The sequence below is a fragment of the Zalophus californianus genome, chromosome 10, assembly GCF_009762305.2.
Source record: "Zalophus californianus isolate mZalCal1 chromosome 10, mZalCal1.pri.v2, whole genome shotgun sequence".
Lineage (NCBI taxonomy): Eukaryota > Metazoa > Chordata > Mammalia > Carnivora > Otariidae > Zalophus > Zalophus californianus.
Genome location: NC_045604.1, coordinates 36,695,014 through 36,721,578, shown reverse-complemented (window position 1 = coordinate 36,721,578; position 26,565 = coordinate 36,695,014). Strand labels below are relative to the sequence as shown.

The window sequence follows — 26,565 nt, the reverse complement described above, 5'->3', positions numbered from 1 at the left end:
CTGCCCCTCCCTGCTGCCTCACTCTCCTGAGAGGCTTTGGGATTTGCCCCAGGTACTGGCCTTGGTGGAAGAGGGAATACTGTGGCAATTCACTGCAGGGCCCAGCCTGGCCTGGGTGGTTGCTCTTTCTGGCAGAGGTTTGGGGAAGACAGCTGCTGGGGAGGGGGCCAGTCCCCAGGTCCCAGGTCCCCTCCATCCTGGGTCAGAATGGTCAGGGATGACCACAGGAGCCTAGGGGTGTGTGTCTGGGGGAGGGAGAGGCGGTGCCGGGCTCCTCTCGTTTGACCGGCAATTAGCTGGTGACTATGAGCATGTCGCCTGTTCCTCTGAGCCTCAGTTTCCATGTCTGTGACACATGGACACTAGATGCCTTTTAGTACTAAGGCCAACCTCCTAGGCCCCTTCATCTATGGCCTTCTGGACTTTAGAGCCTCCCTCAGCCTGACCCACTGCTCCGCGGTGCTAACAACATCAGAAGTGAAAGCTCACATGCAGTGAGCACTTGTGTGTGCCAGGCATTGCTCCAGCACTTTCCACATATCGGTTCATGGAATCCTCAGAAGAATTCTGTACTCACGTTCAAAACTGAAGACTTGGGAAAGGAAGCTAAGTATGGCTTCAAGTTCGCAGGAATAGTAAACATTTAAGTCAGGAATTGAATCCGGGTCTGCCTGTCTTTATTCTCTCAACCATGTGTCTGTTCTGTCCGGCCTGGGGAGTTTCCATGAGCCTCCATGGTGACATTTCCCTGTGGCCTTTGAGGTCCTCAAGAACCAGCAGGTCTCTCCTCAGGACCTAACAGAAGGGAAGGTGCCCAGGAAGGGGTCTGCAGCTGAGAAGCATTCAGCTCAGAGAGAAGGACTCAGGACCCCCTAAGCTGCCCAGTGTGGAGCCAATAGGAGAATGATGGAGATGCCTGATGGCCATGGCAGACCGGGTTGTTTGACCCCCAGCTTCCCTCTCCTCCTCACATGTGCTTTCCAGTGGATCCAGGAACAGGGCCAATGAGTAAAACATTGTCTCCATGCCAAGGCCTCGTTCACTAGCAGCCTTTTCCAGCAAAGCCCAGCCCAGGGGAAACCAAATATTGAAAGGTGAACTTACCTGGAGAACAAATGTTTTTTTGAACTGCTGGGTACTGTTCTGACACGACATGCAAGTGTTCTCCACTCCCTGGTGTTCTGCTTGGGGAGAAGAGGATCCAAATTCAATCTGCATTTCTACAGGAGTCTTGTTTTTCATTGAGCTGGAAGGAGGGAAACACTCAGCAAGTGCTCAGTCTAAGCTTTGGCTGTCTGAATTCTCCTGTGCCTCGGTCAGTGCTCCGTCCCCTCTCGAAGAGATACTGCTTACTTCTTCAGCATCCCACCACCCCAGAACGAGCAGGAAGAGGCACACAGAGCATGGGGACCAGTGTGTATGGAGCCCCTTTCCCGGGTCCTGCACTGTCCCTGGGGAAATGTACCAGTACATGTCATTTCACGTAATCCTCCCGAGCCAGTGTGAGCAGTGTGCATTTTATAGGGAAAACTCAAGTGTAGAGTGGTTAGGCCACTTGGAGGGGAAGGACCTGGGATTTCGACTGTTGGACCTCTTCTGTCCATGGACTCGCATCCATGCAGAGCCCAAGGGTACCTGTGAGGGTGGGGTAGGAGCAACATGGTCACAGGCAAGGTGAGACTTGCGCAGAGTTTTGAAGGAGCCTGAGAAACTTCCAGATTCCAAGGTGAACTCCAGGCGCAGAGGCAGATGGCCTGCGTGGAGGCAGAGAAGCAAGGGTGCAGGGGTTACCAGCACCCCAAGGAAATGTCTTCATTGAACATGTTTGATTTTATGCCCCCACCTTTGCTTGCTAGGGTAGGATGGGACAAAGGATTATTTTAAGAACACTCCTAATTTCTCTGGAAAATTCTACTTGGAGGTGTCCTACTGTATTACTTAATGCTTGCTATGGGAGGGGCCATGCAATGGTTTCTTGTAAAAATTTAATCCAGGGAACTATTTCTCCCCCTAGAAAAGACTAAGAAATTTTCCTTTCTCGAAAGATAAGACCCACGTGACCTCTTACAGTTCTCACTGTGCCCTGAGTTTCTAGATGCTAAGAGTGGAATTACAAGTACCTTTGTTTTGGGCAGCCACATAATGTAGGAAATGGTTAGTATCGAAACTCTGGCTCTGACTCAGACTACCTAGTTTGAGAGCCCAGCTCTGCCATTTTCTGGCTGTGCAACTTTGGGGAAGTTATTTATCTTCCCTATGCCTCCCAGTTCCCTTATCGGTAAGATGGTAGCAGACTAGCACTTACATCAGGGGGTTATGTGAGGATTGAATTAGCTATTCAGTGCACATAACAATAATGTAAAATCATTGCTAAACTTCACTTATTTTGCTTATGATTTGTCTCCTCCCACGAGATGGTAAGTTACACAAGGGCAAGGGTTTTTGACTGTATTGTTCACGGCTACATCTTCAGAGCCTAGAATGATTCCTGGTGTATCATAAGTGCTCAGTAAGTAAATATGAAATGAATGAACGACTTTAAAGCACTTAGCAATGCCTGGCACAGAGTAAGTGCTCACTAAATGTTACTTTGTCACCCTCTTTAAGCCACACACATATTCAGACCATCAACAGTGTGAGCTCCACCTTCAAAATACATCCTGAATCGGACCTTTCCTCACTGCGTTCCAGTTCGGGTCCCCTCACTGCTCACTGAGCTGCCTGCAGGAGTGACCTAACCCAATTCTTTGGCTCCGTCCTTGCCACCTTATAGTCAGGGCCCCCGAACTCAACTCTCTAGCTGTGGTGATCCTCTTCAAAGATAGCCGAGTCTTGTTCCTCCCTGCTCACGACCCTCCAGTGTGTCCCCATCACACTCAGAATAAAATAAAAGGCTTTTCATAACCTAAGGTCTCTACGTGCGTGTGTACTTGGCATTCTCCTGAAACTTCATCTCCTATCCCGTGACTCTCTTTCACGTTGGTTTTTGCTCAGGTCCCCTCACGGCTTTGGCCTCGCTGCTGGAATGTTCTCTGACACATTTTCAGGTGTCAGCTTACATGTCACCTCCTCAGACAAGCCTTCCCCAACTATCAGTGTAAAGAGTCCCACGTACTCCTAGCCCCGACTTTCTGGCCCTTCTTCTGAGCATTTACCACAGATTTCTGTGCTCGCTGCTTACTGTCCCACAAGAGGGTAAGCCGCACTAGGACAGGCACTGTGGCTGTCCTGTCTACCCATGCCTTGAAGAGTGCAGTCTAGCCTGGTGGGGTGACGTCCACCCCTGGGGTCGTCAGGGGCCACGGGCTGGGGAGCATAATGAGGACCCTGACGCTGTTTCTTCCTGTGCCCGGCCAGGTTCTGCAGATCTGCCCCAAGGACATGAGAGCTGACATCTGTGTGCACCTGAACCGCAAGGTGTTCAAGGAACACCCAGCTTTCCGGTTGGCCAGTGACGGCTGCCTGCGGGCCCTGGCCATGGAGTTTCAGACTGTGCACTGCGCCCCGGGGGACCTCATCTACCACGCAGGAGAGAGTGTCGACAGCCTGTGCTTTGTGGTCTCTGGCTCCCTGGAGGTGATCCAGGATGATGAGGTGGTGGCTATTTCCTAGGTAGGTGTGTTACCTTTGCTGGGCATACACCTCTGGGGCCCAGGGTTGGCTGGGGTACGGAGCAGCTCAGGACCACTGCGGCCTCCCAGCCAGGGAGAGAGTGCTCCTCAGGGCAAGGCCAGTTGCTCGCCTCTATCCAACACACAAATATTTGAGTGCTTCTGTTGGGCCAGTTGCTGTCTTAGGCACTTGGGGCATTTCAATGACAAAAATGGGTTTTGTCCTCAGCGGGCTCCCAGGCTGCTGGGGAGAGGAGCAAATAAGCAGACACTTGCATACCGTGGAAGAAGTATCTAACTCCGTATTCAAGTGTCTGGAAGGCTTCCTGGAAGAAATGATACCTAAGCTGAAACCTACAGACGAGAGAGACGTGAAGGGACAAGGGTGTGTCCTCGCAGAGGGAAAAACACGAGCAAAATCCCTGCAGAGAGAGAGCATGATGCATCTGTAGAACTGCAGTGTGTCCCCTTGGCATGGCCGGAGCAATACAACAAGAAGGGCCACGGGCAGAGACGAGGCCTGGGCGGGAGCTACGTGCTGGGCAGATCATGGCAGGCTCTGGGAGCCACGTTAAGGGACTTGGACTTTACTTCAGGGAACCAGTGAGGGGTTTAAAGCAGGAAAGAGGCTCAGTCGGATTTGAACTTTAGAAAGATGACTGTAGTTACTGCTTGGGTAGTGACTACAGGGGGATGGCTGGGGTAGGAGAGGAGGTTGGAGACATGCTCTCCAGGGGCAGGTGGATGGTGCCCTGAACTGACACTGTGGTGGGCAGATGGAGAGAAGCAAATGGAGTTGACTCACTTAAGAAGTCGAATCAACAAATGGTGGATTTGCTGGGGCTGGGGGCTGGGGAGAGGGAAGAGTGGATGAGGGTTGCAGGATTTCCTCACTTGGATAACAAGGAAGCCCGTGTGCCAGACATTGAACTAGGGGATATGGGGGGAGGAGTGGGGTCATGGGGGGACATGTTGGTACTCTAGCATTTTGAGCATCAGCGGCCTTGAGAGAGTCATCTGATTGCCTGAGGAAGCTACAGAACAGCTCACGACTGGGGCCGTGTCTAGCTCTCCGAAGGGACCAGCCATCAAGTACCAGCCATCATTTTGGTCATCTAGTCAGTGCCAGGCATTTTACATACATATTCTCATTTAAGCGTTACAGTAAATGAATAAAATAAATAAATAGTGATTTTATTATCCCCATTTTGCAGATGAGACAGTGAAAGCTCAAAGAGGCTAGGAACTTGCCCAAGGCCTCACAATGCATGAGCTCCACGGAGCCAGCATCCTGGAGTCCCTCTGAGTCCAAAACCTCTACTCTGATCCATTTTGCAATACCGCAATCCTAATGATAGTTTATGTAGTTTGCAGGCCCATTAAATTGCCAGGCACTTTACATACCTATCTTTACATATGATTTCTTAAGAAACTGAGGCACAGGGAGAGGTTACATTATATGGAAGTTAGAAGTGAGATTCAAATTAAGTAGCCAAACATACATAGTACACACACACACACACACACACACACACACACACACACACACACACACACACACACCCTGCTTGACTTTGGAGTACATGATATGCAGCCTTCCTTTTGTTCCCCTGGCCCCAAGCCAGCTTGCCCTCTTGATCACATTCTGCTCGGGTTAACCCAAGGATGATTTATATTCCTTCAGCATGAGCTGGCTGATGGTCAGAGGGAGCTTGGGATCGAGACTGGGTGTGGGGTGGAGGCTGAAACTGTGCTTTGCTAAATAAAGGTGTGGATTCCTGCTCTCCATTGAACTCTGCAGACAGGGTTAATCTGTTCTTAGCTGTCCTCATCCGCAGGGAGCTGAGATTTGACTATGTGTAGGAACAGCACACATGAAGGGAACAGCCATTGCTTTAGTATGGCAGTGCAGAGGCCATTTATCCCTTCCTTTAATCCTCATCGGTGTCCTTGATAAAGAGGACTTTCCATTGGTAATCGCTATTGGGATATCTACCTGGCTAAGAAGAAAAACTAGTGACTAGTGAGCTCTTCTTTGAGTTGGGGCTTTGAATTGATCCTTTGGTTAAGGGCATCTTTCACCTATCTCCCCTCCCCCCCTTTAAAGATTTTATTTATTTATTTGTCAGAGAGAGAGAGAGAGCATAAGCAGGGGGAGCGGCAGGCAGAGGGAGAAGCAGACTCCCAGTTGAGCAGGGAGCCCGATGTGGGACTCGATCCCAGGACCCTGGGATCACTACCTGAGCTGAAAGCAGATGTTTAGCTGAGTGAGCCACCCACGCGTCCCAGCCCATCCCCCTAATTGATAACTTACCAAAATGCCTCTCCAAGGAATCTCTGCTGGTGACGCGCACCATCCCCCACACATACGCAGACACAGGGTGTCCTTGATGAGCCACCTCACACAGCTGTGTGTTAGGAGTTGGGGTTGGACAGTGAAGCCTGGGGAAAGGACAGAGCTGCAGAGGGCTTGAGGAAGGCAAATGACGGCTTCCCAGCGAGGTCTCATCTCTTCTCAGCCCGGGCTTCTTGCAGGGAAGCCGACCAGGGCTTGAGCCACCATTGATTTACTTAGTCAGTTGACTGCTTCTCCAAATGCCGCCCTCTGTCTCAGGTCCTCTGCGCATCCTGCCCGCTTCAGTTAGCAGTGCGGACGGGACCTCGGGAATCACTCAGCAGCTTCAGATTCGGGGCAGTTGTTGCCCTCAAGCTGTCCCGACTAGAAAAAGCAGGAGTGTCCCCAGGAGCCAGATTAGGTCCAAAAAGTAGGTCCAAGCATGACATCCTAAGAAGCCTGTAACATTTCAAGACGCTCTTATTCTATAAAAGGATGTGAGACAAGTCCTTTGACCTAACTTGACCTCTGGGCCAAGAAGCATAAGATTCCCAGCTATTTGCTCCCTGGAAACTTAAGTTCAGAGTTTTGTTGTTACTGCTTCTTCCTAAATAGAATATCTTTTGCTCAATATCCCTGAAATCCAGTTGTTCGTGCAAAGGGGGTTCAGGTGACAAACGGCTGTTAGAACTAGATCTCTATTGCCTTTTGATGCATTTCAGTTCAAGCCAACCAAAATTTATTGACCACCTCCTACTTACCAGGCGCCGTCATAGAATTGGGATTATCAGTGGACCACAGATTAGCCCCTCCCCTTCCAGAAGCTTCTACAAGTGCAGGAGACTGATGTGGTGAAAAAGGCAACAGTCGCACTGGTTGATGAAGTGTTACCCCTTCTAGAGGGTCATTGGACAAGTAATTTTTGAGCAGGTACAGTACTGTATATAGTGCTCCAATGAGGAAAAAAATAAATAGCCAGGGAATCCTTAGTTATCACAAAGTGGGAGGCTTTAGAATAAAGCCCAGAGCTCATCTGTCGCATTCGGTTGTCTCTACTGTCTTGTTATCAGTTCACTCATTTACATTCTGCTAATTTGTTTCTTCCTCCCAGTTCTAATATTCTGTTTAATTTTAGCACAAGAAAGGGGAAAAGAGTCTGTATTCATAACTGAGGGTGTTTAGTAAGTGTTAAAAATAGAACACTTTCTAAAAAAGTTTTCTAGGAGAGTGTTTGTCAAACTTTCTTGACTCAACTCACCATAGGAAATGGTATATTGTCTCGTGAATGAATAAACACATGTGCACACACAGTTATATGTCAAGCCTAGTGCTTACTCTTGCTGCATGAGATGCAACCTGGTGTTTTCTATTAGATTCCATTCTCTTTCATTTAAAAAGAAATTGACATCATGACTCACTAAATTGCTTTCTTGACTGACGCAAAGCTTGCAGCCTGGTGATGGGTATTAAAGAGAGCACATACTGAATGGAGCACTGGGTGTTATATGCAAACAATGAATCATGGAACACTACATCAAAAACTAATGATGTAATGTATGGTGATTAACATAACATAATAAAAAAATAAATAAAAATAAAAATGGGGTTCCTCCAACGTCAACAATACCTCTCTTGGACTGCAAGCCTTGCTGTCCCCTGAGGACAGAAACTACGCCTGGATCATCTCTTATGATCTCCTTTTCCTCTGATGTTCTTTGCCTTACGTATGAGAGGACACCTTCCCAATCTCCTTTCGAATTCTCTTCAAAATCATTCACGGTGGAGATGCCCACATACCTGCAAGTACGTTCTTATCTTGATTCTGTGACACTTGACCGAAGTAGAGGAGTCACGGAGTTTCCTCAAGGTTCCGCTTGAGTGTGGTCCATCTTCCTGCATTTCCACCTCACAAATGCAGTGTTTAGATTATCTTGCTTCCCTGTGATTTAGTGTCCCTGTAGCAACTTCTGTGGGTTTTTGCATTTTAATACTTATTTGTATTTTAACCGTGGATCCATCTTGTGTCCTTCCTTTTTGTTTTGTTTTCTTGTGTTTTTTTCATCCTCTTGGGCAAGGCAGAGTCTTTTTTGCCAGACTGCACTGAGGGGTGGAAAGAACCCTGGGCCCGGAGCTGGAGACTTGCCCATACCTCTGGATCTGTGAGAACTCCCTGCAGGAGTGCCCCCACTAAATGACAAAATCTCAGAGTCTCCTGCGTTTCTCCTAAGCCCATCCTGCTGTATCAGTTGCACTTTTACTCATCTGTCCCTCCTGGGAGCTGAGATTCTTTGATTTCCTATCTTCAGCTTGGCCCAGCATATGGAAGGCACCAGGGGCCATTTGCAGAATTGAACTGAATTGAATTGAGTTTAATTGAATTGAGCCGAAAGGCAGGGAGAGACTGTGCTCTGAAGGGCCCCATAGTCCAGAATAAGGGTCTGGACTTTACCTTGTGGGGATGAGGAGCTCAGAGAGAGTTTCAAACATGAGTGACGTGAAAATTTGGGTCCCACAAATACAGAGGCATAGAGGCTAGCTAGGAGACTCGGACTAGAAATGATGAAAGCCTACGTATGGTGGTAGAAGGGAGATGTGGGGATGAGCTGGAGCCCAGAGATATTAGGGGAGGGAGAAGCTCCAGGCTGAGGGAGGGGAGGGGAGGGAATAGTTTCTGGCAGCACGTGGACAGGGCCGGAGGGGGATGGAAGATGAAGAATTTATTCTACTGAGTTTGCAGTGTCCTTTTGGAACAGATCTAAGCATGGCTCTCAACTAGTGGAAACTCTTCTTGACTTGTGGGTGGGCCAGAGCCTGCCCCAAGAAAGGAAACAGCCATGGGAAGATTGACAGGCAGGCCCTGGCCCATCACACATTCTGACTTAACTTAGGATTTGAGGTCCTGTCACTATTGAACTAGGATTTATGTGTAGCTTCTCCTTACCTGTACATGTGAAGTTGTAAATGCTTGTTCACAGGTGAAATCTTTCTTTTTGTAATGAGCACCCCCTTCTCATGGTTCCTAATTTGGAAGACACTCTCATCTTTGCTTAGTTAGTTTCTTTGTGTCCATTGACCTTGGTTGGATATTAATGTGGCATTTATTTACTTAGCAACTATTCCAGCATAACAGGATGTTAATCTCTGCAAGGGTGGGTGGTTTAGAGAAAATCCTTGTCTTGGATGAATGTTCTTTTCCATTTGGGGAGACAAATGCATGGTTAGTGACGATAAGTAACACAGGTACTTCTTTCACTAGACTTCCTGGAGTGAACAAGGACATACTCATGGAGGAGGCAGGAGGTGACTGGGCTTGGAAGGACCAGTAGGAGTGTTTGGTAGGCTGAGTCTTAAAGCAGCACAAGTCCATAGAGTCATTAGAGGTGGTATTATGTGTAGGTATATTCAGGGACCCAGGTGAGTAGAGTAGAATGAGAAGACTTTCCATGTGGCCAGTGGTTCTCAACTTTAGTGAACCTAAGACAGCTGGAACACTTGTTCACAATGCAGATTCCCAGGTCCCTCCCCAGCTCTAGGATGGAGTCTGGGAATTTGCATTGTGAACAAGCCCTCCTCTCCCCTGGGTGGTTCCGTTGCATGTGGTTAGAGGACTATACCTTGAGAAACATGGCTTTAGGCAGTTACTCCTTGATGTTTTCAGTAGAATGGGGTGAGATGATGTTGTAGAAAGTATAAGGCACGTGCTAGGGCACCTTTTATTACATTAGCCTAAAGCATATGCAACTGCCAATTTTCAACTATTTTTGACCTGCCAAAATGGTAGAATAAACATCTTGTGATCTGTATTCAAGGGGAGGAGGGTCTAGCCTAGGCTGGTGGCTCTGTGACGGTGCAGCCAGGATTTGGACGAATGAGGTAAGGGCATTCTAGACGGAAAGAACAGTGTGAGCTGAGGCCTGGGGAGTGTGTTGTGTAGCCCCAGGACATGCGCTTGAGCTAGAGCTGAGAGCCCCGAGGGGCAGCAGGGGGGCATGAGGCCAGAGAAGCAGGTCAGGGCTCATCTGTGGACATTTCTAAATGTCAGCATGAGGAACTAGGCAGCGGGAAATCACTGAAGGTGATGGGTAAAGCAAGACACCACCAGAGTGGCGATTTGTAAAGATAAATGAGCTAGACACAGAGCAGGAAGGGAAGGCAGTGGGTGACTGGCGTATAGTAGAGATGAGAGGTGGTAAGATATGGCAGTAGAAACTGAGACAGAATAGGGTTGCCAGATCAAATACAGAACAGCCAGTTAAACTTGGATTTCATATTAATGAGTAATTTTGGCTTAAGTAAGTATTTCCCAAACACAGAATGGGATATACTTATGCTAAAAAAGTATCCATTTATCTAGAATTCAGATTTAACAGGGTGTCTTATATTTTTATTTGCTAACCTTCGATGGGAGGGACATGCTGATGGACATTCTGGAAGGAGAGTCTGAAAGGTTGTATAGAATAGGGTGTGGGGAGTAGCCAGAGGGAGGTGAGGGAGTTGATTCTGACATCCCAGTGAGTTGGGAGATGGAGGCCACTGGAACAGACAAGGCTAAGTCAGGAGGAAGACACGGTGAGAGAGAAAGGTGATGAGCTTGGCTTTGACTTGTTGCATTTAAAGACCAGTGGGGTATCCAAGTGGAGTGCTCGGGAAGGTGGGTCTGGAACTGGGAGAAGAAGCCAGGGCTCAAGACAGAGATTTAGGATTCAGAGGAAGGAATAGGAAATAGGAAAAACAAACCAACAAACAAGAAAGGTTGTGGAGCGAACACAGGGGGTCACATTCATTTTCCAACATGACCAAATATTTCAGAGCATTTTAAAAGAAATGGGAGTATAGCCATTCAAAATGCTCATGAGGAATTTTAAATGGGATTAGAAACTCTTCTGATAAGTAAAGTAAGTAAAATACAATTTTTAAATGCTATATGATCTCAGCTATGTGGGGGGAACACATGTAGATAAAAACCCACAAATATCTCTACCCACATGTCATAGTTGATGTCTTTAGTCTGTGAGGCTATAGGAAATTTTTGTTTTCCTTTTTCATATTTATATTTGTCTTTCAAGTCTTCTTTAAAAGAGCATATGCTACTTTCAAAATTAGGGAAAAAGTTTTGTTTAATTTAAAGTGCATCTTGAGAAAGTCAGTATTGTTCCATATATTCTTTTGGTTCTTAGGATACCATTTGAAAGAATAACATTTTTTTTCAAAAAGAAGTCTTGACAGCATTTCTTTTGTTATTTACTGGTCCAGTTAGAAAAAAAAGATGACATTTACTTAGTGGGTACTACCCAACCCCTCCCACAAACGCTTCTTGAAAAGGAGGGTGGCTAGGCAGTGAGGACAGAGTAGCTATCTAACCAGGATTTTAAAAAGAGCAACAACTGCATGTAAAACCCTCATTATTTTAGAGATGGAGGAGCTGAATCCTTCACAGAGTGGCTTCCCGAGATGCTTATGAACTGCAGGGGCTGAGGGAAAGGTCCCCCACTTCCTGCACTACCATCTTCTGGGGCCCCAGGGACCTGGTGTAGCTGCTGGGAGAACATGAGCCCCAGGCACCATATAATAATGTCGCTTGCTCACGCTCAACCCAAGGGGAGGAGGCCATGTTTAAGTGTCTCTCTAAACACTCCAACCAAGCATCAATATTCATATAGCTTTTCCATCAACTGAAGCAATTATATTAAATCCACACTCCTAGGGAGAAACTATCCTATGAATAATCTAGAACTTCAGAAATGCAAAACATTTGTGTCGGGTAATGCATGCAGTACTTGATTGAGGCAGGGTGGGGGTGGGGACCAGGTTCTACTTCCTAATTCTGTTTTTGTTTAAGCAATTAAAAAAATTGGTTTGCAGTCTCTGAAGACACCAGTAGTTAGCAGAGTCAATAGAGCTTTCTAAAGGAAATTCTTCTAACTTTAGTGCCCAGACAGAAGGGAATGGTTAAATAAAAAATTATGGTAAATCAAGGCAGCTGTTATGATGACGATGTAAAAAGTTGTATTGGGACACGCTTTGAAATGTTTTAAATACAGTGTTAAGTAGGGAAAAAAGCAGAGTATATACCTCTATGTGCTGTAAACTCAACTGCATAAAAGCGCATGTTCGAGCGGAAGAAAGATGGGAAGCATACCGAAATGTTCGCCAGAATTTTCTAGGTGGTGGCCTGCAGAGCCAGTATTTTCTTTTTTCTTTTTTTTTTTTTTAAAGGATTTTATTTATTCATTTGAGACACAGAGATACAGAGAGAGAGAAGAGAAAGCATGAGCAGGGAGAGAGGCAGAGGGAGAGGGAGAAGCAGGCTCCTTGCTGAGCCAGGAGCCCGATGTGGGGCTCGATCCCAGGACCCTGGGATCATGACCTGAGCCGAAGGCAGACGCTCAACCGTCTGAGCCACCCAGGTGCCCCGAGCCAGTATTTTCTATTTCTCAGTATATTTCAGTCATTTTCTGCAGTGCGCACAGGAAGGGAAAGAAAATCAAGTCAACTTGCAATTCTTATCTTTAGTGATCTTGGAAATTATCACCTGCCTTCAGTGAGAGGTTTGTGATCTATTTACTTAGCAGAGACACACTGGGCTAATTTAATTTTATCTAATTGCAGTTGGGAAGAATAGGAGAGTGTCAGGATGTTTCCAAGCCATTGCTTTAATGTAACCATTGCCGAGTGAGCCCCCGTTCAAACAGAGATGCCAGTGTCGTTTGCTTCTGCTCAGTGTAGTCTCCATAAGGAAGGCTAGTGACCCACATTTGGGTGAAATTTTAATTCCTTTAAGGAGAGCATTTGTATGATAGGGTAATTTCTAACATTCATTATCTTTACATCTTCTTTTTAAATTCATCTATAAATTTTCAGCTTACCATTAAGCTGGATCAGAGTGAATTACGGGACTATTTCTGAACAGCTCACCAAATTTCTTCTTGGGCCCAGCTGACAAGGTAGCTCCCTGAGGACACCCGGGTTCTTGCACTCGGGCTGGAGACCAATCCTCTCCTCAAAGCCTCCATCCTGAGACATTCTAAGTCTTTCTTATCCTGGCTCACCTTTCAGTGTTCTATTCAGACCCATCTTTTCATTGATATGTTGATTTATTCAGTCCATAAACATGCCAGATGTAGTCTGGGGCTTGAAGATACAATGGTGAATCAGACAGACACACCTGGGATAGAGCTAGTAGTCTTATCAGGGAGACAGATAAGCAAATACATAGCTTTATCATATAGCATGTCAAGAGTAATAGGAGTAAGAACAGGATGCTAAGGAAGCTTATAAGATAGGCATCTAATCCAACCTGGCCAAGAGAAATCAAGGAAGGCTTCCTGGCAGAGGTGGTATCTGAGCTGAGATTTGCATGATGAACTGAATTCCACTGGATGCAGCAGTGGTGGTGGGGTTTGGAATAGGGGATTAAATAGAAAGTGTTCCAGGCAGAGGGGACAGCATTTTCAAAGACTTTATTTTTTTTTTTTTTAAGATTTATTTATTTGCGGGGCACCTGGGTGGCTCAGTTGGTTAAGCGACTGCCTTCGGCTCAGGTCATGATCCTGGAGTCCCGGGATCGAGTCCTGCATTGGGCTCCCTGCTCAGCAGGGAGTCTGCTTCTCCTTCTCACCCTCCCCCCTCTCATGCTCTCTCTCTCTATCTTATTCTCTCTCTCAAATAAATAAATTAAATCTTTATTTATTTACTAGACAGAGAGAGAGAGTGTGCATGCATGGGGGGAGGGACAGAGGGAGAGAGAGAGAATCTCAAGCAGACTCCCCACTGAGTGTGGAGCCTGACTTGGAGCTCGATCTCATGACCCTGAGATCATGACCTGAGCATAAATGAAGAGTTGGACACTTAACTGACTGAGCCACCCATGTGCCCCCAGCATCTTCAAAGACTTTGAAGCAGAAGAGTGATATTTGTGTTTAGAAAGGTCATCCTGGATGCTATGAAAAGAATGGCTAGCAGGCAGGAAGACCAGCGAGGACAATGTTGAGAGATGAGTGTAGCTTGAACTGACTTAATGTCAGTGGAAACGGAGAAAGGTAGACAAATTTATGAGATACTTGGTGGATAAAATGATCAGGGCTTGGTCTTTTATTGGATATGGAGACGGGAAAAAGGGAGGAGTCTGGAATGACTCGGACAACTTTCACCGGGACAGAGAAGGCTGGAGGGTGGGCAGGCTGACAGAGACCAGTTTCATTTTGGGATTTATGGGTCTGAGCTAAGTTAAAGTGTCCAGTGTGAGATTCTAGACTCAGAAGAGAGACCTAGGCTAGAGGCATAAACATGGGGACCATCAGGATCCAGGTGGCAGCTGAAGCCAGGGGAGAGGCTGAGAAAAACGCGAAGAGAGAAGGGAGGGTAAAAAGCAATAAGGTCTAGAGCAGAGCCCCGAGGAATGCCCATTTATAGGGAACAGGTGGAGGGGCCAGACATGGACTGCCAGCAGAGGAGAGGGCTATCACAGAAGACAGGGAGGGAGGGAAAGAACATTTTCAACTGATACAGAACCAAATTTCACCGAATAGGAGAGGCTACGGATTGTAAGACACGCCAATATTTTATGGCCCGCTAAGACACAATGCTGCCAGTTAAATGGTGATAGATGGTGATTGTAAGACACATTCTGATTTCAGAGATAAAAAATGCTTGACAAACTTAAGTATATATTAGAATCAAAGAGCTAGAGTAAGTTGAGGACTAAAATAACACCTTTTAGATTGATTAGGAAAAGAGCTGTTATTGACTATGGTGAGAGCAGTGTTAGCGGAGTCTGGGGAGTAGAAGTGAGATTAGAGTAGCTTGAGAAATGGGGGGGAGGTGGCCGTTAGTTCCAGGGTGCTTGAAAAATTGCAAAGATCTTCCAGAGTTCTGAACCAAGAGAGAAATAAGTAAGAGAGATACCAGTCAAAATACCACTTTTTTTTTTTTTCCTGATTAAGCTAATATTGAAGGATATGCTTTGTCTCTGTGTCCAAGAAGACTTCCCCACACGGAGCCCCAGAATGAGGCCTACCCTGGTGGTGCTGACCAGCACGAGCTATTCCTGTGAGGGTCTGCCTGGCAGATCTTACAGCCTGGAGGGACGGAGAGAGCACATTTCCTGCAGACGGGCAGATCCTGAAGAGAGCAAGGAGCTGGCCTACGCATGTGCGGGTTCTCCTTTCAAACTCCTCACTCAGACGAGGGCCACCGAGAGGCCACGAGTGTGACGCAGCTGGGACTGCCTTTGCAGAAGGGGACATGGGGAAATGGGGGTAAATCACCCTTTAACCGTAAGAGTGTAGAGATGCTGTAAATAGCATTATCAAGAAATTGAGCCATAAAAGAAAGGAGAACAATCCAGACCAGCGAACCTCATCTCCAGCCATCCAGCTTTTCCCCCATGCTGTTTGGAAAAATTACCCATCTCTTCCATGTGTCTCAATTCTCTTGCCTCACTGTAGAAAGCCAGATCCATTCTCAGTTTTCTCTGTGAATTCCCCATAGTCCTGCCCAAGACAACCTCCGACATATCTTGATATTATGTTTTTATTTGTTTTATACTTCACTGTTACACACACGTAGGTTTGTCTCCTCACCGTGTAAGCCCCTTGAACGTGGAGACAATGTCTTTTCCATGTTCTATCCCCCTTGACCGCCGGAACGCTGCCTGCTCCGTGATAGGTGGGGCCAAATTGTTAAACTGGATTGAATTGCGTATCTTTGGGAACCCCCAGTCTGATAGCTGTCCAGGAGGGAGGGGCAGGGGCAGTTCCCATCAGAGCCGGCACGTGACATTCCAGTTCCTGTGTGGGTTTCATTGACCAGGTACGTGGCGGACCCACGCCAGTGTCCCTTCTCTAACAAGAGATGGTTTGCTGAAGAGTGTAACAATCGCTCTCCTTTGTACTAACTTCGGAAGAAGGCAAATGTTTCTTGACTATCTCTGAGCTCTCCTCCAAAACCTAAAATGAGACCAAGCCTCTCTAGAAGGAGATGCCCCTCTGAGAAGTGGGGTGACATGCCTACCTCGGCCTGGAGCCCGGGCCTCCTGGGCATCTCCAGGCCCTGCTTTCTTTGTTGGTAAAAGAAATCCAATAAAATGTGTTTGCTCAGCACCCCACACCACAGCACGATCAGATGCGACCTGGCACTTAAAGGTAAGGCCTTATTCTGAGTAGTGTATTTTCACAGCTTGGACAGGAAAGCACACTGATAAGGTCTCCACTCTGTCTGTCTGTACTGGATGGACCTTCTCACTTCTCTAAGCTGTAGCAGATAAAGGAGAGGTCACAGACTTCCAGCAGCATTTATTTTTTTTTCAATGAGAGCAAAAAAAAAAGGGGGGGTGGGGGGGTTGCTTTGTAGCTTCATACAGATAAAAGAAGGCAAAATGTATCAGGTGTCAAAGCTTCGCTTATCTGCTCTTCCCCGTGGTCTCAGACGACCTAAGGGAAGCAGCCATAGACACATGTGGGAGGGTTAAGGATTCCAAATTAAGCTGGAAAGCCCGGACTTCATCATCTTTGGGGTAAGACACACGCTGGGTACCTGCGGCAGTGTCCCTGGCCAGTGTCTGACCTGGCACACGTGCCCCCTCAGCAGATCCTGCCCCCCCCACCCCAGTCACTGGTCTGGGAAGTGGGTGGGTATCACCACGGTATTTCGCTGAAGTCCTTGGAGGCTTTGCTCTGAAAGTGCTACCAGAGCTCCATCGTCATGCGACTGCCCGGTCCTTCAGAGGCGTGGAAGCCCGCGCCTGTCCCTACAGCAGGGGGAAAGAGCAGGTGTGGACATACCTTCCCCACAGAGCCGAACGCATTGTACTGCCCCACCGGACCATGGACTCCGGAACTGGCTAGGGTGCGGAGTTAGCTGCTCCAACAGAAACCCAAAGTAATAGAAGCTTAGACAAGGCAGAAACGTGTTTTTCTCTCATGTAGCAGCCTAGGTATAAGGGCTGGTGTGTCCACTTCATGGTGTTGGGCGCCCCACTTGCTTCTTGCCTCTTGCTTTGTCCTAACTAGGTTGTCACCCTGGCCTCCTGGTCCAAGAGAGCTCACATCCTTGTTCCAGCCAGGGGGGAGGGAAGAGAGGGGGAGGGCAGAACAGGACCCTAGAAGTTGCACACATCCCTTCTGCAACCCTTGCCTTAACCAGAACTTGGACAAATGACCACAGCGAGGCCCAGTGCAGTCTTTATTCTGGTCATCTTTGTGCCCAGTTACAAGTCATCAGCTCCATTACCAGAAGAGGGAAGAACCGGTTTTGGAGAACACGTGGATTCCTCAGCCATAGCTCCTTAAGGTCAATGCTATCTCTGATTTATCCTTTTTCCCATTACCTAGCATGGTGCCTGACCAAGGTAATTGGGCAATCATTTAACCTCTCCGGAACTCACTTTCCTCTCTTTAAAATGGTCCCGATGATCCCTGTGGAATTTGCTTCACAGGGCCGTTAAGAGAATTCTTCTTTTACTGTGTCTACAATTTACTGAGCACCTACTGTGTTCCAAGGCCAGGGCTAAGTGCTTTGTCCATATTAATTTCATGTAAGCCACACCACAGCCCTATGAGGTGGGTCTTATTATCCACCTTTCTTAGCTGGGTAAACTGAGACTGGCAGGGGTTTGGTAAAGATGCCCAGTGCCGTTGGTTTATCTCTGTATCCGGTATCCATTGAGTGCCTGCTGTGGGTCTAGGATATAGTGCTTCAGGCATGAAGAGTGTTTCCAGAGTATAGTGCGCCTACATAATGGGGAGCTGCTCTGGTCAAGGGCCCAGGGAGGAGGCTGGAGCGTGTTTGGAAGCGTGAGCAGGAGTTATCTAGACCAGGGAGCAGGGTGGAGGTCTGCGGTCATGCTGGGGAGGCCCACAGAGAAGCAGGGAGCCAGACTTGGAGGGACTGTAAGAGCCACAGTGTGACTGGAGGGCAGAGTGAACAAAAGAGGGGGCAGGGGCCCCCTCAGGCTCCCAGCCGGGCAGTCCAACCTGTCTGGCCCTGAGGCTTGAGTTGAGGGAGGATGATAAAATGCTTGGAAAGCATGCTGGGGGTGGCACCAGAGGGGGGGCGGTGAGACCTGGCAAATTATCTTTGTGTCTTAGACACGTCTTGGAGGACCAAGGAGGGGACCCAGATGTGACATGCCTGGCTTATGTGATGAACCAGGAGGCCTGAGAGCTGCCCTTGTCTTCACCCTCATTCTCCTGAACTGTACAGTTCAGTGGTGTGCAGTCTACTCGGAACTTACTTGGAAATATCTGTCCCGCCGCTAGTCTCTGTATCATAAGGAGAATTGTTCCTAGGGCCAGGAGACAGAATGGCCGACCCTCCGAGCCTCTCTCAGTGATGCCAGGGTCTCTGTGGTCACATTTCACCGTCCTGATGAAGTGAGTGACAAGGCTCTTCTGGTCTTGAAATGGCTTGAGGGCAGAGGACCTCCTGATGCTCCAGAGAGGAGGAATCTAGAGAGTAGGGTAGGCTGAGGGGACTGGCCCTCACTGCACCCTGTGTCCGGGCACCTCTCTCAGCACCCCCAGTGTGGCCCCCAACAGCATCATAATCCAGGTCTTTAAACAGTAACTCAACAAGTTGGTGTCGCCCGCTTACTGTATAGAGTATGGAAGGCACTTAGGTAAGTTTGCAGCTGAATGAGGAGACCAGGTACTTTCCTCAAAGGATTACAAAATATACTGGCAACACTCATGTCTACAGGTGAGTTAAGGAACAGATAATCCAAAGCATGGGATAATCCAGAGGCTTCTGTCTTTCCTCCTGCTGAAGAGCCCTATGCCGTGCCTCAGGGCCTTTGCATCTGCTCTTTCCTGTCCCTGGACTCATCTCTGTGCTATATATATCTTTATGCTGGTTAATTGGAACTCGTCCCTCAGGTCTCAGCTCAGACATTGTGTCTCCCTGAAAGCCTTCCCTCACCCTCTGAGCTTGAACTAGACACCCCTCCTGCAGGGTGTCCTATCATGTTAGAATTAGGCACTCACCCCTGAAATGTCATAATTCCCTGGGTCTCTGTCTCTCACTACATCATGTCTGTCGTCCCCCTGCCATACCTCAGCCCCTAGAACAGTGCCTGCCAAAAGTTGCACGACTGACTGAATGAGTTGTGTCTAATTGGTTTGGGTCTAGAAATGGTTGGTGACTTTAGAAGCAGATAGTAATTTATACTGCAGAATTACGTTTTGCCGATACAGGTTACCACTGTGAGCGGTCCTTATAAGAGCACACAATAGGGAATAGTGGAGAGAAGCAGCTGGAGATTCCAGTTTTGCTCTGACCCCTCTGGCCTGCCAAACTCACTCAGAGCCTGTCTTTGAATAAGCAGGGCCTTTTCTGAAGGGTTCCGGTTGTCAGTTTCAGAGCAGAATTGCTTCCCTGTGACTTTTTAACATTTGGGTAGGCTGTTTGATCCTCCCGGGGACCCAGTTCCAGCACCTCTAGAATTCGCCCTGATCACCCCTCCCAGCCCCCCACTCCCACCTTCCACGCCCCTTCAAGCCTCCTCACGTGGGTATTGCGGCCTCTGCCTGTCCTTAAATTGAATTATCTACAGGGTCTTGGTTTTCTCCTGTGCTCCTTGCAGAGATCTGCCCTCTCTCCCTGTGCCACCTCAGCCCTCTGTCCTACCTCCCACCTATGTCTTGTGAATGTTCTTTGGTCCCACGTCTGTACCCTGAGGGGTTGTTTATGTCCACTGCAACAGAGGAGGTGTGGTAAAGACAGCTGCATTGAAGGGGGGGTGGAAGGGGAGGAGGATTAATTATCACAGGGATGTTTGCTTGGAGTTTTAATTAGCCTGCCGTTCCTTACTTCCCCTTTTCGTTCTTTTTCCTTTTCCCCAGCTCAGAACATCCACGTAGAATGTACTTTAGAAACTTGGAATGTTAGGTTTTAACATTCTGCACCCGGAGCCTCAGGGTAATAAATAAATCAGTAAGCTGATCGCCTCAAGTAGTTGGATTGCCAAAGCATTGGGGTAACTTTGGTTCTTCAGTGAATGATCATTTCATGCTAGGGAACAAGGGGTGAATGTGGGTGTAGGGCTTCTCCTGGCCTCTGATTCGTAACCCTGACCGGGGAAGTCGTTATTCCCAGAGCTGTGTGTAACTTACAAACAGCCTGCCAAATGCTCTGTATCCTCCCCTCTGATAGTTTCCCCAAGTTCTGTGTCATAAATACGTTTGTCGTTTGCCAGAAGAGGCTTGGGTTTGTTTTGAATCTAACAGGCCCTCTGACACCACACTCTTAAATCTCACTAACAGATCATTTATACCAAAAATGCTACCTTGACAGGAAGAAAGATTGTATGGTTTTCAATTTGGGTTGAAAATCAAATCCAAGTTATAACAACACTGAGACTTCCTGGACCCTATAGGTTAATCATGATTATCTTACCGTGAAATACTTGGTATAGTAGGAACTACTCTCTATTGTTTCTGTCAAAACCTTAGATTGGAAAACTTTTTCCAGTGGGCATGTTGTAATTTCTAAAGATGCACTTATTAATTTCATGGTGTGTTTCAACCATAATATGGTTGTCCTTCTATTTTATGCAATAGGCTGAATAGTATGTTAAATACACATGAAGAACTATTGTTTTACTTTCTGGGTTCTTTTCTAGTTGGAAAAACTACTCCAAATTTGTTTGAGAAGTATAATGCTCATTCATTAGGTTTTGTTTAAATGCAGGACAATTGAACCTTGAAGAATGTGGGGTTAGGGGCGCTGACCCTCTGTGCACTTGAAAATCCACGTATAACTTTTGATCCCCCAAAACTTAACTACTAATAGCCTACTGTTGACCAAGCCTTACTGATAACATAAAAAATAAATTAACTTGTGTTTTGTATGTTATATGTGTTATAGACTATATTCTTACAACAAAGTAAGCTAGAGAAAAGAAAATGTTATTAAGAAAACCATAAGGAAGAGAGAATGCATTTACAGTGCTATACTGTAGTTATCCAAAAAAATCCACGTATAAGTGGACCTGCGCAGCTCAAACCCGTGTTGTTCAAGGGTCAGCTCTAATCTTAATGAGAATCAGGCAAGATTACCCATGGTCTTGCACTTTAGTAGCTCTGGCTTAGTTATACTACATTTCATCCCAATAGGAGGCTGCGAGATTTGTCAATTCTACATGTCCTCACTGATACTCCAAACACCCAGGAAAATCTGCTCCTGTTAGAACCCCTCGTCGCTCTTTCTTCTTCCATTCCTTCAGAGCAGGAAGTGGGGTGCCAGCTCAGAGCTGGGGTCATTTGTGATGTTCTGCTGGAATATTAGGTAACTTAGTAATTTCTCACAGGCTTCTCAGCCCAGTTCCATGATTCTGTGTGTTCTGGTTATCTATTGCTGCATAATAAACCTCCTCTAAATTTAATGGTGTAAGAAATTGATAACTGTTTCTCACTGTTCTGTGGGGTGTTTAGCTCAGTTGGTTGCTTCTGACTTGGGCTTTCTGCATGTGGCTTCACACCAGCATTTGCCGGGGCTGCAGACATCCAAAGGCTTGAGTGGGCTGGCCAGCCGGGATGGCTCATTTCCATGACTGGCAGAAGCTGGCTGTCAGCTGAGAGCTCAGCTGGGCTGCCCACCAGAGCACTGATATGTGACCTCTGGTGTGGCCTGTTCTTCTCAAAGCATGGTAATTGGATTCTAAGAAGGAGCATTCTACCAGTAAGCATTCCGAGAGACCCAGGCAGAAGCTGCAAGGTTTTTTATGATCTGGCCTCGAAATCCCAGAACATCACTTCTGCCACACTCCAGAGAAGGGACCAAGGCGAGTCCAGGTTCAAGGGTAAGGAAATTAGGCTTTGCCTCTTGATGCATCTTGACCATCTACCATTCTGTGTGTCAGAAGAGCTTTCTCTAGAAGAATAAGATTACATAAAAATGAAAGGCATGGGAGGCATTGCAGTGAAGGGTAGGGAAGTTATGGGATGCTTCCTATGTATGAATGAATGGCCAGCCTTGTTGGTTAGAACTCAGTACCAGGGAACCCACACTGAGTGAGCCCATCTCCATGGAAGCTGGTAGCATCCCACAGAGAGAAGCATTCCCATCCAGTGGCCCCAGCCCTAAAGTAACCCACTCATAGTACAGATGATTGAAAAATACCTGGGAAGGGAATTTAACTAGCGCAGTTTAAAAGGCATTTTTCCCTAAAACTCCCCCATGCATGCATCTTGCTCATACTGAGTAGTAAAACTATCTTCATAAATCAGAACTGTACATTACCTCATAAACACATAGGAAACTGTGGAGTAATGTGTCTGGTACAGTTGATTTCTCACTCACGCCGTGGAGGTGCTTAGAGAAGGCTATGCCCATGGAGTACCTCGTATCCTTAGAACGGATTCTTTGGTGTTTGAGAAAAGATCAAGTTCTGTCCAGGTGCTTGGAAGTCTAATCACCTCCTTGGCCTGAATGAGGAAAACACCTGCCCTATTAATCATTCTGAGTCAGGGGTACCTAGGTTCCTGCAGTGGAGTGTGGCTTGTCTGGATGCATGGGCTGACAGCTCTCCTGAGGGTGATGAGGGTTACTTTCCACCCTCGTAGCATTGTTTATTGCCCCCTGCATACTCCCCTCTGGCTCCCTGTGGATTCAAATTTGTGTTTATCTGTGTTGAAAATTTAGAGGCAAGATAAACAACATTTCAAGCTATTTATAACCAGAGGCTGTGCCAGGAATGAATTAGGCTTTGCATTAGACATACGTTAAAATGTTGGACTCGGGGAAATGTAGGGAGAATATCCCTTGATGTGAAAAGTGGATATTTAGAGGAGACTGATAACAGTTTGACCCAGAATATGGTTATATGTACTCTGTTGGCTTATTAAGTACACTCTTGCAGAATGCCAGGTACGGAGGGGCTTGGAGATGCCATGTGGATGGGGCCCATGTTTTTACACTCCCAGGAGGGCCTTTGGCAAGGGTGAGGAACATGGAAGGAGGTAGTGGGGGAGGGGGAGGAATAAGGCACCATACAAACATAGACCCTATGGCCGTGGACAGAGTATGGAAGAGAATGAACTCCACCCCTACGTGCCTTTTTCCGCATGGATCATCCTAGACAGAGGAAACCTCTCCTGATCTTCAGCTCCCGATGGAGAGTCCTCACCTTCTCCATACTGTTCACCTCTCTCTCAGTCAGTCCCACAAATGGAGATCCACAGTTCACCCTCCTTCCTTCCTTCCCTTTTGCCTGCACTTACTGGCAGAACTCCTACTCGGCGCCGGACACGGTGTGACGTGGAGGGAACTCTCACGTTGGGAGTTACACAATAAACAAGGACCCAGACAAATCATGTGATTATGGATTATGATTGGTGTTTTGGGAAAATGGGGGAATGATAAAGAATAACAGGGGGTTCCCACTTTGGATAAGATGTTCAAGGGGTAGCACCCATGACCCCAACGTCATTGGCTAAACCTTAACATGTATTATATAGTATTTTAAAGTTTCTTAAATTGCATGTTGTTAAGGTTCAAAATAAAACCGGTTTTTGTTTTTTGTTTTTTTCCTTTCCAAGCCCATGTTGCAGAATGTCAAATGGAAATTTGGGAGACAGGGGGAAGCCAACCTGGATGGCCAGATGCCATCTGGTTGACACTTTCTTCACCAGCACTTTCTCTCCCTAGGGAAAGGAGACGTGTTTGGAGATGTGTTCTGGAAGGAAGCCACCCTGGCCCAGTCCTGTGCCAATGTTAGGGCCCTGACCTACTGCGACCTGCATGTGATCAAACGGGATGCCCTGCAGAAAGTGCTGGAATTCTACACGGCCTTTTCCCACTCCTTCTCCAGGAACCTCATTCTCACCTACAACTTGAGGAAGAGGGTAAGCTGACAGTTTGGGTTTCTTCTCCACCAAGCGCCGTTTCTGCACACTTAGCATAACCACACGGGCCAGGAAAAGTCCTCTCGCAGTTTCTGTAAGGGGAGCAGTTGTTTCTCTAGAGGTTCTGAGCATGGCTTGCTCTTCAGAGCTTTTGCTATGAAATAAGGGCCAGAGGAATGTTGCTAGATTAAAAGGTGGATTCATTTTGCTGCAGCAGGGATTTGTTCGTGATTGTGTCCATGCGCTTTCCCCCCAGCAATAGCTAGACCTTCGAGCATTTTGAAAAGATCAGTAAAAAAAAGGTCATGAGTCAGTAAAATGGCTGAGGGGGGCTACTTAATTAAAGTAAACTGAATTCTTCCTGGTGACTGGGACTCACTAAATGGTGTGAGGCCATTAGTCAGCTGGTAATAATTTTTAAAAGCTATGAAGATGAGTCAGTTGGGTCCAGAAAATCAGAAAGGTATGGAATCTGATTGCCTAGAGAATATCGTGTAGACACCGGCCAGTTTAATGGGTTGAGAAATGATTAGTAGTTTTAAGAACTGGAGAAGATTTCTTGTCTGAAATGGTTTCATTCACCCTCAAATCATCAGGATTGCTCCATCTGTCTCTGTGAGGGTTAAAGTATTCGTTCGTCTTGTACTCTTGAGGTTTTTCGTGACTGATTTCTTGCACGTCTTCTATCTCTCTTAGTGAACAAGGTAGCTCTGACCTATAGGAACCATGTGGAAGGATTCTCATAGGAATCTTTCCAAAAATGACTTCATAATCTTTCCTCCAACATTGTTCTTCGTCTTGTGGTCCTTGTCTCTGTGGACGGCGTATCACTCTGGGGTTCCAAGTTAGAAACGCTGGAATCATGGCTGATGCTGCTCCCCCTCTCCCATGTCTCAGGTTGCTCAGCAAATCCTCTTGGTTCCCCCTAAGCTCTCAAACCTGGGTCCACACTTTACTTCCATCCTTGGGGCCCACCCTGAGCTCTCGGGACACAGCGCCCCAATACAGACCTTCCCTGAGTCCTGCCCCACACAGTACGCTTCTGCCTTGTGTCACTCCTCAATGTGGTATTTCCTCCTTTGGCCAATTGTGTGGCCTTAAAAGCTAATTGGATCATGTCACTTGCTTTGTAAAGACTTTTTGCCCCCATCCTAACTTTAGGATAATGTCTGCACACCTCAGGATGGCCTATGTAGGCTTTTCACATCTGGCCCCAACTTAATCCCCAAGGCCCAACCTCAGCCACTCTTCCCATGCCCCCCTCTGCTAGCCGGACCATTCCCAGCGTGAGAGATCTCTAGAGTTCTGCAGAGCCCTGGGCTTCTGCGTGTGGCTTCCTCAGCCTGTCCTTCTGTTTTCTCCTGCTGTGTGTGACAAATGCCTGTTAACTCTTAAGACGGCCGAAATGTTTATTTGTTCATTCATCAAACCCAGTATGCACGAGCTGAATGAGACTCGACATATAAAGCTGAATCACACTCAGGTCCCAATCTCCTGCAACCTAAAATCTAACAGAGAAGATCAACCCAGGAAGGGTAGATGCAGTACATGATGCGAAGTACGAGTGTGATTTATATGAGCTATTGTGGGAACGTGAAGGTGGAGGGCAGCTGAAGGGGGAGTTGGGAAGAAAGTGTTGTGGCAGGGGGTGCGGATACTTGAGCTGAGTCTTAAAGGATTGAGTCTGCCAAACAAAGAGAGGGGGCAGGTGTTGTATTTGGAGGGGCAGTTTGAGTAAAGGCACCGAGGAAGGAAATAGACTTTTGTCTTTCAAGTTCCTCGTACAAGGTTCCAAAGGCCTATCATTGGGTTGCCCCAACAATATGCTCCCACCTATTTTATTTTACTTTGAGAGAGAGTGAGAGAGAGCACAAGCAGTGGGTGGGGCAGAGGGAGAGAGAGAGTCTTAAGTAGGCTCCACACTCAGTGCGTGGAGTCTGACGCAGGGCTCGATCTCACGACCCTGAGATCATGACCTGAGCCGAAATCAAGAGTCAGAGGCTCAGCCAGCTGAGCCACCCAGGCGCCCCTGCTTCCACCTGTTTTAAAAATCCCTTAATTGTATTGTCGTGTGTGAGTCCCTGCTCAGAGACCTGGGAGGGCAAGGTCTCGGTGCCTTGGTATCCCCAGTGCCTAACCCAGTACAGAGGATTAATAAACATTTGGGGGTGCAAGGACAGAGAGACGGGATCTCTGGGCCTCAGTTTCCACATTGTGAAATGTGAGGTTGTGGCTGGATCATTTGTATTGGTCTGTGATTTGAAAGCTGGTCATTCAAATTCTAGTGGGGAATGGGCAGTGGTGGAGAAGTGTGCATTCACGCTTCTTCCTTGTTTATTTGGGAGCATGGAATGATTTCTGGTCGTCCTTTTAGCCACGTGGATTCTTCTAAAGTCTGTTTTTTTTTAATTTTTTCCTTCTTTTTATGAAAGCAAGTTGATTATAATCAGCTTTCAGTGTTGCTGATAATATAGGTTGAAAAAAGCGCAGTTTGGGTTATTTGGAGTAGTAATCATTTTGGAATAATTGTGGATCAAATAAATCTGTCTTAAAAAAAACAAGGACAACAACAAAAACAACAGTGCCTCAGTGGTCAGATTGTTTTTGTAACTACAGAGTGATTGACGACTCTTGCAGAAAGGAAGCCTCGGGGGCGGCATTTTTGAAGGGCTGATGGAGAGGAGGATTGGGCAGGGTCTGTGTGGCCACAAGCATCCAAGCTGTAGGAGGTATGAGAAAGAACTTGGGAAAGATCAGAGGTGTCCAAGTAGGCAGCGCC

General features: G+C 47.1%; 1 protein-coding gene and 1 long non-coding RNA gene across 7 annotated transcripts in view; one reads left to right on the top strand and one right to left on the bottom strand.

The window, feature by feature from the left end:
- KCNH1 (potassium voltage-gated channel subfamily H member 1) overlaps positions 1 to 26,565 on the top strand; it is a 360,906-nt gene that overhangs the window by 251,191 nt on the left and 83,150 nt on the right. For all 6 annotated transcript variants that reach the window (XM_035722493.1, XM_035722490.1, XM_035722489.1 and 3 more), the window contains exons 9-10: positions 3,358 to 3,605; positions 23,585 to 23,786. In XM_035722493.1, coding sequence (XP_035578386.1) covers positions 3,358 to 3,605; positions 23,585 to 23,786 — 450 coding nt within the window. The remainder of the gene's footprint in view (positions 1 to 3,357; positions 3,606 to 23,584; positions 23,787 to 26,565) is intronic.
- Positions 663 to 18,634, bottom strand: LOC113933243. The gene is made up of 3 exons (XR_003523300.2): positions 18,179 to 18,634; positions 1,105 to 1,246; positions 663 to 795 (listed from the first exon to the last, which is right to left on the bottom strand). It is a non-coding gene; the product is annotated as an uncharacterized LOC113933243 (long non-coding RNA).